The sequence below is a fragment of the Petaurus breviceps genome, unplaced genomic scaffold (assembly GCF_028583685.1).
Source record: "Petaurus breviceps papuanus isolate PSGF00001 unplaced genomic scaffold, PetGlider_PUasm1.0 126, whole genome shotgun sequence".
NCBI lineage: Eukaryota > Metazoa > Chordata > Mammalia > Diprotodontia > Petauridae > Petaurus > Petaurus breviceps.
The window spans coordinates 18,957,234-18,970,873 of record NW_027185655.1 but is presented as its reverse complement, the minus strand read 5'-3'; the positions used below and the strand labels follow the sequence as shown (position 1 = coordinate 18,970,873).

General features: G+C 36.7%; 1 protein-coding gene across 1 annotated transcript in view; it reads right to left on the bottom strand.

The window, feature by feature from the left end:
- The window catches only part of PPP3CA (protein phosphatase 3 catalytic subunit alpha), an 87,863-nt gene that overhangs the window by 31,972 nt on the left and 42,251 nt on the right, over positions 1 to 13,640 (bottom strand). The window contains exon 7 of the mRNA XM_069098439.1: positions 2,292 to 2,417. Within this exon, the coding sequence (XP_068954540.1) occupies positions 2,292 to 2,417 (126 nt within the window). The remainder of the gene's footprint in view (positions 1 to 2,291; positions 2,418 to 13,640) is intronic.

The window sequence follows — 13,640 nt, the reverse complement described above, 5'->3', positions numbered from 1 at the left end:
AAAGCTAGAAGTGACCATATAATCAAACCCTTACCCAACAAAAACTCTCCTCTAAAACATTATTGACAAAGGATCATCCCACCTCTCCTTGAGAATGTCCACTGAGAGGGACTCGTACCTTGTGAGGTCCATGTTTAGATAACTCAAATTATTAGAAATGTTTTTTAATTGAATAAATATTTGCTTAGAAGCAAAAAAAAAAAGGAAAGCTAAAAGATCAATTTTACAATCACTTTATAGTATATGATTTTAGGACCTATATAATAATATAATGAACACAATACATGTGTATATGATATAATAGATTTAAACATGAATTTTACATCTATAATATTTAAAATATAGTTAGATGGTTTTTTAAAGATATGAAAATTGTTCTATGAGATGTACCATCATCTTTCACTTTATTTTCCAATCATTTTAACTTTATGATTATCACATGCTAATATAATGCTATGATATCTAGATGAACTATACTATAAAATCCTATACAACAGAGATCAAACCTTATACCTCATTTATACCCCCTATTACATCTAGTTGCATGTTGGACATACTGCAAATGATCAGTAAGCTGACTGACTTAAGAAAAATACTCAGACAATATTATTTTTAGGGAAAGTGAAGATGGTAAATAAAAACCATATTTGATTAAAAAATCTGATCTAAATCCAAGAACTTGACTTGAAAAATTATTTTTAAGAGAAATTGCTGCCAGTATTACAGAATACTCATGCAATGAAAAATGTAGTTTACTTATTAAATTTCTAATATTTCAACTCTAGGCATCCCAAAGCTATTTCAAGTTTTATAAATGGGAGTCAGTAGTTTGACAGAAAACTTAGTAATATATACTGCTTTGAGTAGCAGAAGACCAAGGGCAAACTTTCAGATCACTGTTACCTATTAAAAGTGAAAATTCTTTACTTCTTGTCTGTGGAGTCAACATCATAAATATACTTGAGGTTGACTATTGACTACTGAATACTAATACTGGTAGTGGCCCAAACTTCTTTTTTTATGGTAGAGTAATTAGGTCAGAAGGATTTATGTGTTTAGTTAAGCTATGCCATATCTTTTACAACTACGTATGATGGCATTACTATCCAGTTTCAGTAGAGAGATGAAATCAAGTTTCCCTTTGTACTGGAAATATGTGTTATATTTACCCAAGATTTGTATTCATTTAATTTGTATAACCTAAGTTTTGGTCTTGGTGAAAGATTTAAAACTAGAGTAGAAAGGCTATTGGGACAAGTTGCTAAAAGCATGATTTGAATCTTCATTGAGGGAATTTAAAAAAAGATGGGATGGGGAGGGGCTCACAAAATGAATATATTAGTCTGTTAGAAGGATTTCTAAGTCCTTTTTCATAATCCATTTTTTTTAAACTTGCTATTGGAAGGAGCACCTTACATAAATTATGTTGTTTCACTTATACAGGTGTCCCAAAAATTTTAGTGCAGTTTTAAGCTTCAAGGCGCTGGGGACATACTGCATTTGTGCTCTTATTTAGAGAGGGAGAAGAAGTAAGGATGGATTTAAAGTGAGCACAAAATTATGACCTTTCGTCTTTTAAGATCTTTACTTATGTGTCCTTTCAACCTCACGCCTCACTGACTTTGTATAGAATTCTCACAGCTAAGGCCAAGGGTATGCTAGATGGCAGTTGGAATGGTAATCTTTAGCAACTGTAAAGAGTACAAAGTGGACTAAAAATATTATCTTTAAAACAAAAAAGTTGATGTCTTGCCATCAACATTCCAATTTCCTTCCGAGATGGAAGCAATCAGGAACAGATCTCTGTTTTCTAGGGTTTTGTGGTGCATTAATGCTCATTGTAATTCTAATGGAAATGTCTATCTTAATTCTCTATTACCAGAATGCTAACATGAAGACTTATTATTGTTACTGTTACAAAAACAATTAAACAGTGAGGACTCCTACTTCCCCTTTTCTATTTGAACCTTTCTGAAATGATTGCCCAGAAGAACAGTGAAAAAAGGTGTACACTATGAACTTCAGAAAAAATAAAAGCTACCTATATTTCTGTTACCTTATTCCAAGATGATTGTAGAGATTCTAAATTTTCTCCTTTCTTTTTAGTTTTCTCTCCTTCCCCTTCCCTCTAACTCAACGACTGCATTATGGCCAACACTTTTCTCTTTGTCTGTATAGTGTCCAGGTAAAATGATACTATGAGCATGCATTCCTTTTGTGTGCTTGGCAATGAAAGGAATGATTTCCCAATCTGGTCCCTTTACTCACTTTACTGTGACTTCTTAACCTACCTTTTTCTCCAACAAATGGCAAGGACCAGGTAAAGACATCCATGAAATTTGGAAGCCAGTAAGGATGAGGAGAGCAGTTGAATTGTCTGATGTTCATAACGTTGTTTTCGTACTTCAAAACTGCAGCTGAAAGATAATTAAGAGAAAGAAAACTATTCATAACAGAATTTTTCTCTCAGTGGTTTCAGAAAATGTCCAAAAATTCCTAAACATCAAGGCAAATATTTTAATAAGCAGTGGATGTTTACATTAATTATGGGCATACTCTAGGCACTGTGATATGTGATACACACTTGCAGCCTGAATGAACACAAACCACAAAGCAGAAAACTCTGAAACCTATTTATATACATAAGTCGTCAAATATGTCAGAAGCTGAATGAAACTCTTGAGTCCACGGATGTTAGCTTGCACACAATACTGAGGAAAAAATTCCTAGATAAACAATTTTGGTTGAGAAAGCTTAAAAACTCTCCAAGTATATGAATTAGCAATTTTATATTTTTCCAAATGCTGTACTGTTCAATCAGAACATATACTGTCTATAGAAAAAGTCATAAGGTTGTGTCCTTGAATAACAATAGGCAGTATTGCGATTGGTTCTTAATGTATACAGTTAGAATAAATTTCCACCTTCACAATCTGAAATGACAGTAGCTATGTAGCTTGGCAAAGAAAAGAGCCAAGCTCCTCTGCCCTCCCACTAGCTCTGCTATATTTGGTCTTCTGTAGCCAACTCATGCCAAAGCATAGCATTGCAGAATATTACAGGGTCAGTGTACTGTACAATGTACAATGACACTGTACAATGTACAGGGTCAGATTTTTAAAAAATAAAATAATCAAACCTCCCACTCAATATCCAAACCTCTTTTATAACATTCTGGATGATGGGTCACTTAATCATTCAATCGACAACCAACAGGTAAATTTATTAAAGATATCTGCTATGTGCTAGGAATTGGTGACACAGAGGCAAATTTGAGGCTGTTTATGTTCTTGGGCCTTCCATGTTACTAGGACAGGGGTTCTTAAATTTTTCTTGTGTGCTGGACTCCTTTGGCAATCTGGTGAACCTTAGCAATTCCATCTCAGAATAATGACTTTAATTGCATAAAATAGAATACAGATTACAAAGGAAATCAATTACATTGAAATACAGTCACCAAAATATTTTTTAAAAGTTCAATTATCCTAAGTTAAGGATGCCTATACAAGGTAGATTCACTGTGTTCACAAACAAGGTAGAACAGGGTATTGACAAAATTGATGAATCACAGGGAGTATGGCATTAACACCTGAGAGAATTAGGAATCATTGTTTCAATACTCCAACTGTCAGAGAACTCAAGACCCAATGGGACAGACTTAACACTGTTGGACAAGGCTCATGATAGGAAATATTTCATATTTTAAATACCTGCCTCAACTTCTACCTACTGGGCTGTCACAAAATGTCCACGTCCCACCACATCTCCAATGACCATGATAGCTCTCTAAATATTAGAAGTCAATTACCATCTCTTTCCTTACTTTTTACCGTAAAGGTCCCTAATTTCTTCAAGTATTACTTTTCTGATAGGTTTTCTTGTTGCCCATCATCGTAATTTTCGATCTCTGTGTATTCTCTAGTTATCTGTGCCCTTCTTAAAATGAAACACCTAGAATTTAGTATAATATTTACTATAATAATCTGACCATAGTCTGTAGGCTCCCTGAAGGCAAAGACTACCCCATTTTTAACTTTGTATCCCTAGCCCCTACCTAGCACTGTGTCTTCTACACAGTTGGTACTTGCTGAATTTAATCAAATTTAGTACCCACGAACTGTCCATGATGATCTGCAAATGCAGCTTGAGATTGTGTTGGCTTTTAAAAGTCTGCTATATCCCACAGTCATCATTAGGCTTGTGGTTAACTAACACCAGCATGAGTCTTACCTAAAGTCACATGTTATTTGCTACAAAGTCAGAAGAAGGACAAGATGGATATGGTCCCTCCTACCAAGGAGGACAATGGAGTCAATGCATATGTAGCTAGGATACCCCTGTGCAGCCACATACAAGCTCCATGGGGGTCTTATAGCCAGAGAGCCCCAATGACCAGCCTTGGAGGAGAGACATCCTCTACCTACCTACCATATCCATACACAGTGGAATCCTGGAGAGGAATTACAGCTCATACCCTTGTCTGCTACTCCATTTGGTCTAATGATATACTTACATATTAGAAAAACAAAACGGGGGAAGCCAGGTAGCACAGCGAGTAAGAGCACCGGCTCCAGTGTCGGGATGACCTGGGGATCGAATCCGGGCTCAGACACTTAGCACCCACCCAGAAACACCTGGCTGTGTAACCTTGAGCAAATTACTTAACCCCAATTGCTTAGGGGTGGCCAGGTGGCTCAGCAAATAAAGAGCACCAGCTCCAGTGTCAGGATGACCTGGGGATCAAATCTGGGCTCAGATACTTAGCACCACACCCAGAAATAACTGGCCGTGTAACCTTGAGCAAGTTATTTAACCCCAATTGCTTAAAACAAAACAAAACAAAACAAAACACTCCCCCCCCCCCCAAACCAAAAATATCTTTTATCAGTGTAGGTTTTTACAGTTTGGGATGGAAAAAAGGCAATGTAGCCCTCAGCTACCCTTGGTATCACACTAACATCTGTTCTACATAAAATTAATTCTATTTTTGAACACCATGTATTCACAACAGTAGGTTTACCTTTTATCTTTGGGAATATTTTTCATGCATGTTAACTACTCTTTGTGAAAAGTAATATCACTTTCATGTTTCTATGTTTTATTTGCTTGAGGTTGGTAGAGGAAGAGGAGATAAAAATAGGTGTGGTTCAGATGGGAGGAGATTAGTGGAGTAATGAATGATAGATTGGAAAAGTAAGAAAAAAACCCCAACAATATTTGAACTCTTGTTCTCTTCTATTGATTTGTCATTTGAGCATTTAACATGACCAAAAGTAAATACTGGGAAATGTGGAAGTATGGAAAAGTTTTAAATAAAATGGGAAAAGAACACATATGAAAATACACAGAGACATAATGGGTCAGTACAATAGAGGTACTTCATAGTTTTGAGTTGAAAATAAATTTTTAAATTCAAGAAAATGGTCACTAACACACATATATTTATTTACTATGTATTCACATCACTTATATTATGAAATATACCATATTGGTGGAGAAAGGGAGGGGGCACCAAGGTGCCCTGAATCATTTTCCCATATATTATCCTACAACAAAGAACAACAGAATGGGAACCAGGTTCTAATGCTCCTTTTGCTCTGCCACTTACTGGTTGTGTGGCTTTAACAAAGTAAAGCAACATCTCTTTGAGCCTCATTTTCTAAATCTATAAAATGGGGAGTGAATTAGATGATATCTAAGATTATTTGGAACTTGCATAATATTGTCTAAAGACAGCAATGTCAATGAATCCTCTAGTTACATTGGAGAACATTGGAATTTTCAATCTATACCTAAATTTCCCTGCCTATTTTCAAAAGAATAATGTTACTATGCAACTCTTTTTCCACCTCCTTCCCCACCCCTCCAGAAATATGCCTTTTACACATTGCATAGTGTGTAAAGCACTGGATTTATAATCAAAGTACTTGGGTTCAAATTTTTGCCTTACTGCTTAATGATCAGTGTGAATGTGGGCAAGTTAAGACCTTTTGGCCTTAATTTCCTTACCTAAAAATGAAGAGTTTGGACTCAACTTCTAAGGTTCCTTTTACCTTTAATTTTGTGACCTTATCAATTATAGTCACAAATCTGAAATGGTGCCTCCTTGCAATATATAAGCTATTTAGATAAAACCAAATCAAACATCCCCAATCACTAAAAGTCACGAAATTCACAGTTCAACTTTCTGCCTCACCTCCCACATCACCACCCTTACCACCTGTCTTTGATTGGCATTACCCAAATCAGTTACAGCTTTAACACTGCACTATTATCTGAAATGCATGAAAAGCATTCATCCTTGGTGGGTTGTAAGTATGACACACTCCCTCCAAGTTATACAAGGCTACCTCCTCCGTCTACAGTTCTGAGAAAGAGAGGAAAAATCCCCAGTAAAAGACTTTATTCAGTCCCTCATATAATTGTCTGTAGACCAAAATCATCTTTTCAATGGTCAGCCTTTTTGGAATTCTGTTAATGGATGCCATATATGGCTTTTAAATTACTGTCTTTTGCACAGAAAAGGTCAAGGAATAAAAAGTCAATGCCATTTCAGCTCCATATATAGGTGTGAAAAAATAGTGAAAGTTATTATGGTGTCTTCTAAAGAGTACTGGAGTGGAAAGTATTTATCCCCGTTGAGCTACTGTAGAACCTTGGAGAAGTCCCTTAATTATCCTCAACTTTATCTTATTTGTAAATTATATTTTAACTATCTTTCTCCTATAATGTGAGCATGTCTGATACTTAATGATCCTTTCATTTTAATGGTCTATTCTCAATCTTCATCCTTCTTCACTTCTGCAAGATTTGTCACTACTGACCACCATTTCCTCTTGGCTAATCTCTCCTCTTTGGATTGTTGCAACACATTTCTTTTTTCTCCTTCTATCTATTGATCTGCATCTTCTCATTTGCCTTTGCTAGATTACAATCAATGTGATTCCTCACGGCAGAACCAAGGATCTGTCTTTCAGTCTTTTCTCTAGTTCTTCAAAATTCTCTACCTTGGTGATCTCATTAGTTTCCTAGGCTTCGGTCATCATTTTGATGCTGATGACTCCCAAATCTACACATCCACTTTTGAGTACCCATTTCATACCAAGTACCAATGGGTTATTTCAAACTGGATGACTTTGCATGCACCTCAAGATTGCCATGTACAGAACAAAACATATTATCTTTCCTCCTTTGAACTTCCAAACCACTCCTCCTTCTGAACTTCCCTATTACTCTTAAGGTACCACCATCCTTTTGGTGATCCAAATTCAGAACTTTACTGTCATTTTTAATCCTTATTCTTAGTCAATCCAAATATCAAATTATTTGCCAGATCTTGTTAATTCTAACTCCCATAACATCTCTTACATGTTTCCCCCTCCTCTCACACAATCCCCAGTCCAGTTTAGTTCCTTATGAACTCTTACCTAAATTCCTAATTGGTTTCCCACCAACTTCAATTCATCCTCTATGTACTCACCAAAGTGATTTTCCCAAAGGCCAGGGCTGACCATATCATCTCCCTAGTCAATAAAATCTAGTGGCTTCCTATTACCCCTGGGACAAATTTTAAACTCTTTCATTTATTCCTCTCTCTAATTCTTCACAACCGGATCCCTTCCTAGGTTTCCAACATACTTACTAATAGCTAGCATCTATATGCCATTTTAGAATTTCCAAACCACTTTATGTAGGTTACCTCACTTGCTTTTCTCACAGCCCAGTACAGTGACTATTGTCATTAATCCTCATTTTACGGATGAAATAATAATCTGAGAAAGGTCAGGGTAGAATAACTAATAAGTGCCTGGGGAAGAATCTGAACTCAGGTCTTCTTGACTCTTAGTTCATCACTCTACCCATGTACCATCTAGCTGTCTTGACTCAGACATTACTCTCCACCCGTCTATCTACATTCCAGTCATACTGAGGACTGTGAGAGGACTGTATCCTCACCCACAATCCTCCGTTTTTAATCTCTGTGCTTTTGCATTGTCTGACTACCATTTCTGGAATGTTCTTCTACAACATGATTTTCTCCTGAAATCCCTAGTGTCCTCAAAGACTGCCTAATGCCATTTCCTTCATGAGATCTTTCCTTGTACTACGCTAGCTGCTGGTTCCTTCCCCTCCAAATTTATCATGTATCTACCTTATATATTACTATATTATTAATATATTTTAATACTGTATATATAATCCACCTATCTATCTATCTATCTATCTATCTATCTATCTATCTATCTATCTGTCTGTCTGTCTGTCTGTCTGTCTGCCTGTCTGTCTGGCTGGCTGGCTGGCTGTCTGGCTGTCTGCCTGTCTGCCTGTCTGTCTGTCTGTCTACCTATCTACCTATCTATCTTTATTATGAGGACACCTAGGTGGCACAGTGGATAGGTGCTGAGCCTGAAGGCAATCCGAGTTAAAATCTGGCCTCAGACACTAATTGCATGACACTTAACCCTCTTTGCTTCAATTTCCTCATCTGTAAAAATGAGCTAGAGAAGGAAATGACAAAGGACTCTTCATTTGAATGTAAGCTTCATGATGTTTACTTTTCCTCTCTATCTCCATGCCTTAGCACAATACTATTTCCTGATTGATCATAGGATATCCAGAGATTCTATAGGGACATGAAACCATTTCCTAATAATAAGACTCTTTGCCCATACTGATTACCTAATACCTCACATAATAGTGTCCTCAGTCCATTCTGATCAGATTTTCCTAGGCAAGAAAGCTATTTAGTACAGTGCTCCCAGCGCACCTTGGTGTTGAAAATTATGCAAAGAATTTTAAACATTCATGATCAGGAGATCTTATTTCAAAGGTCTAACTTATGATTCAAATTTTGTACCATAGTAGTATCCTATTGTTGAAGTTTAAGGTTTAGGGGTGCACAAGACCCCAAAATACCAATATGCTGGGTCTTGCCAAGTGAATTCAACTCAAGTCTTCTCTCAGCCAAAGTAAAGCAAAGTTTATTAGAGATTCCCCTTAATGGAGAATAATGGAGAAACTCTTAAGGAGCCTAGGTATCTGTGATGCTTGCATTGGACAAGCAGGGTAGAATAATCTGACACAGAATGAGTCTGGGCTAGATAATTCTCAACCCCTTCATGGAGGCAATGCATTTTATATACAGAAAAACTTGGGAGGGATATAGGGGTGGTCTAGAGGAGGTCTTTGGGGAGGGTCTTGAGGAAGAGTGTAAAGAGGATCTTAAGGGGACTGAGGTCAGACTCCAGTAATTAGATTAAGGGTGTGAAATAGCAGAAGACTACCAGGAGATGACAGACAATGGAGGGCTAGGCTAGTGTAAGGGTAACAGATTCAGGTATAGATATTTTGATAGAATCAAGGGTGGAAAGTAGATGGACTAGGGGGCTAGTAAAAGGCTAGTCATAGAGGGCTAGGCTAGTAATAGTAAGAGATTTGGGCCAAGCTATAATGAAAGGCTTATGGTCTCAGGTAAATGCCTCATCAAATGGAAAGATTCAATCAGAGTTCAAGAGGTTTCCCAGAGCTTGTGCCCCATCATTATCATACACAGACATTTGGGAGACTATAATGATATAAATACTTATATAAGTATGCCTTTTTCTCACACTTCCTCCAGACTTCCTCAAAGTGGGAGCAAAAGAAAAAAAGATGAGGTGTCCCGAAACAGGACAAGCACCAAAGTAGTCTCGATTCATTCAGGTTTAGTGGAATGGAATTTTATTTCTTTGAAATAGTAATAAACTGTTGTTTCCTTACTTAGCCATTGGCCAATGCCCAGACAAAGATGCTAGGAGTAATATATTATTGTGACATAGGTAAGCTACCATGGAAAAGGATTTGAAGCTTTGGGAGATGAAATAGTGGGGGATACTCATGTGGCTAAGAGTCTTGTTCTAACATAAAGACTCATACTGTCCTTTGGCAGCTCTTTTAAACGATGGTCATATCCTACGTGTATGGGTTCTTTGCCTAGTATTTGGAAGTGTGCTTGTGTGCTTAATTCATAGTTTTATATATATATATATATATATATATATATATATATACATATATATATATATATATATATTGCAAGAGGCATTCTGGAAGGCAAGCTACTAGAATTACTAAATGTCTCTTCTGTATGCAAGGATCATCTCATTTATTTTGTCATTTTTACAGCCTTAGAACAGTGCTGATAGATAGTAGATAGTAAATTCTACAAACTGATAGTTATGGTCACATCTGAAGTTAATAGATAATTTGGTAACAAAGATATGGGTTGTCATTTAGTAATTTCATTTATGTTTGATTCTTCATTACTCCATTTGGGGTTTTCTTGGCAAAGATACTAGTTTGCCATTTCCTTCTCCAGCTCATTTTACAGATAAGGAAACTGAGGTAAACAGGGTTAAATGACTTGCACAGGGTCATAGCTAGCAAGTGTCTCAAGTCACATTTTAACTCAGGTCCTCTTGATTCCAAGTCTGACCCTCTATCCTTTGAGCCACCTACCTGCCCTAGAACTTTATTATGGGAAGACACAGGAAAACCTGAGTTTGAATCTTGCTTTAGGCACCAATGGTGTGGCCCATGACAAATCATTTGAACTATCAGCTTCAGTTTCCCCATTCATAAAATAGGAGTAACAATAGTACCTTCCTCATAGCAACTCTTCTTTTTTTGAAATTTATCACTTTGCTTTTCCTCAATTACATGTAAAAATATTTTTAATATTCATTTTTTAAATTGAGTTACAAATTCTCTCCCTCCCTCCTCACCCCATAGCAGCCCTTACTAGCTATTAGTATTTTACAGTTGTTGATTGAGGAAATTCTATCTATAAACTTTAATCAACATGAAATATTATATTATTTATAGATTCCGATTTCGGTACACTGAATTCATTTGAGGTCATCCAATCATAGAAGTATATCTCTCAAGCAAATTACATTATGCTGGGCTCTTGGAAGGCTTTCCTACATCCAGTCTCTCTTTGCTCCAAATAATTGTTTACATCACTGTTAGACCATTCTTCCTTATACAAAAACCTGGTTATACTTCTTGGATCAAAACCTGATAATGGGTCCACACTGCCTAAAGAACATAATTGAAAATATTTAGGGGTGGTTCAGTGGTGCAGTGAATAGAGATAGAGCACCGGCCCTGGAGTCAGGTAGACCTAAGTTCAAATCTGGCCTTGGACACAACACAAAAAACTAGTTATGTGAGCTTGGGCAAGTCACTTAACCCAAATTGCCCTTCCTTCGCCCCCTCCAAAAAAAAATTAGCCTGATAATCAGGGTCTTCCATAATCTAATACACCTAACCTTTCCTGGCTTAACTCACATTCTTCTCAGGCATGTACTCTAACTTCAGCCAAACCATCTATCTTCCTTATATCTGCCATGCTTTCATATCTCCTTGCCTTTATTCAATGTTCCTTAGACTCTCAGAATGTTCTCACTTCCCCTCTGAGTAGTGGACAGTTTCCCATTTTTTAAAGCCCAACTCAGATGTTAACCCTGTGGTTGGCAAAGACTCTCCTCCTACCCCATCTAGAATGCATGTGGCATTTTGTTTGTATTTACCATGAATTAATTTATATTAACGTTTATGCAACTTACATATTCCTCTACTAGACTATAAACAACATGAATGCAGGAATCGTGTTTTATCTAAATATTGTATTTCCCCAATTCCCAGAATATACTGCAGGTGCTAATCACTTTGTTGTATTTGAATCTTACTCCTACTCACTTGGGAATGACTGCAGATGGTAAGACTTTTAGAATTATCATGTGATAGTGACAATAGATGGAAATAAATGAAGTATGAAACTTCTATGAGGATAAAATAGAAATCTATGGCACCCCTAGGGCATTGAAAAGTTGATAATTTCAGAGTTGATTAGCACATGACAATAGGCTCCACATTCTCCAGATCATGCTTCTAGCCATCCTCACCTATTCACTGTCTGATCCAATTATACTTTTTTTTTTTTAACAGTAAGGGTGATGGAGTATAAAGGGTCTGTAACAACAGAAGGCCACATAATTAGTATTGTATTGAATTCATTTCCTGGATTAGCTACACATAATAAAATGGAAATATGGTATCTGGTCAGATGAAAGTTACAATCTGGTTAAGAAATTACTTGCCTGGAATTTGACCTATCACAGGATTTAAGAATTGGAAGAAACTTCAGGTATCAAGTCCAAAGAGACCCTGTCCAAGAATCCTTTCTACAATACACTTGACAAGTATTCCTCTAGACTTTGCATGCAGACCTACACTCAAAGTGATGCTATCTTCCAAGGGAACTCATTCCAGCTTTGCTCAGGAGGTTTCCTTTAATTGTTAGGAAGTTTTGCCCTTATACCTACTACACGGCTTGTGAAAGAGTCATGAAGTGACTATTATGATGCCACTAACTACCCTTCCTGGGCAATTTGTCTGGATGATCCACACCTCTGAGTATTTCCCACCAATTATTATACGTCTAGCCATAACTAACTAAAAAGAAACTCAGGCAGATTGGGGTTGTCATGAGATAACTGTGAAACCTGAACATTCAAATGATTTGTAAGTTGGTGGAATATTTGGAGGACTAACTACTGCACTGCTGAATATACCAGAATGAGATTCAGTGGGGCAGAGAATTGTTCATATATTTAAGTAACTAAAGCCATAGCTTTTGGTTACAGAGTATTATTTAGATATCATTACAATACATGATAACATTTTGTAATGATGGTGATGATGATGATGAAAGATGATGATAACTAATATTTATATAGTGCTTTGAAGTTTGAAAAATACTTTATAAATAGTCTATTATTTCAAGACTGTGAGGTAGGTGCCATACTCATTCCCATTTTCCAGATGAGGAAACTGAGGCTGAGATATTTTAAGTGATTTGCCCAGGGTCACATGGCTACTTAATGTCTGTGGGGAGTTTTAAAAGGAATAAGCATTTATATAGCACTTAATATGTACTAGATACTACTTTGCTAAATGCATTAAAAAAATCTTATTTGATCTTCATTTTACAGTAGAGGAAAGTGAGGTGAGAAGCTGTTAAGTGACTTACCCAGGTTCACACAGCTAGTAAGTGTCTCAGGGGGGATTGGAACTCAGATACTCCTGACTCCAGTAGTCTAGCACCTTAATAGCTGTGTCACCTGGTATTCATATTATTTTTCCCTAAGCACCTATTTGCCTACTAAGTAAACCCTTGCATCTTGCCATTTCATCTACAATATGTAGACTCCTATTTGTCGTTTAAAGGCTGTCACAACCTGGTTAAAAACAATCTTTTTGAGCTTCATTTTATATTAGTTCTCTTTCTACATTCTATGCTCTAGTCAAATTGACCCACTCTCTGTTCACAAACACTCCATCTCTTATGCCCATGACTTTTCCCTTGTATTAATAATCCTATGTGCGTGCAATGAATTCTTGCTTCACATCTGCCTTATACTGTGCCTTCAAGGCATAATTTAAGAACTACCTTACACACAAAACCTTTCCTGATTTGCCAAACTGCTTCTGTTCTATTGATAGTTTCAACCTGCCTTGCTAAATTTTTAACTACTTTGTTTTCTCTCTCTCTCTCTCTCTCTCTTTCTCTCTCTCTCTCTCTCTCTCTCTCTCTC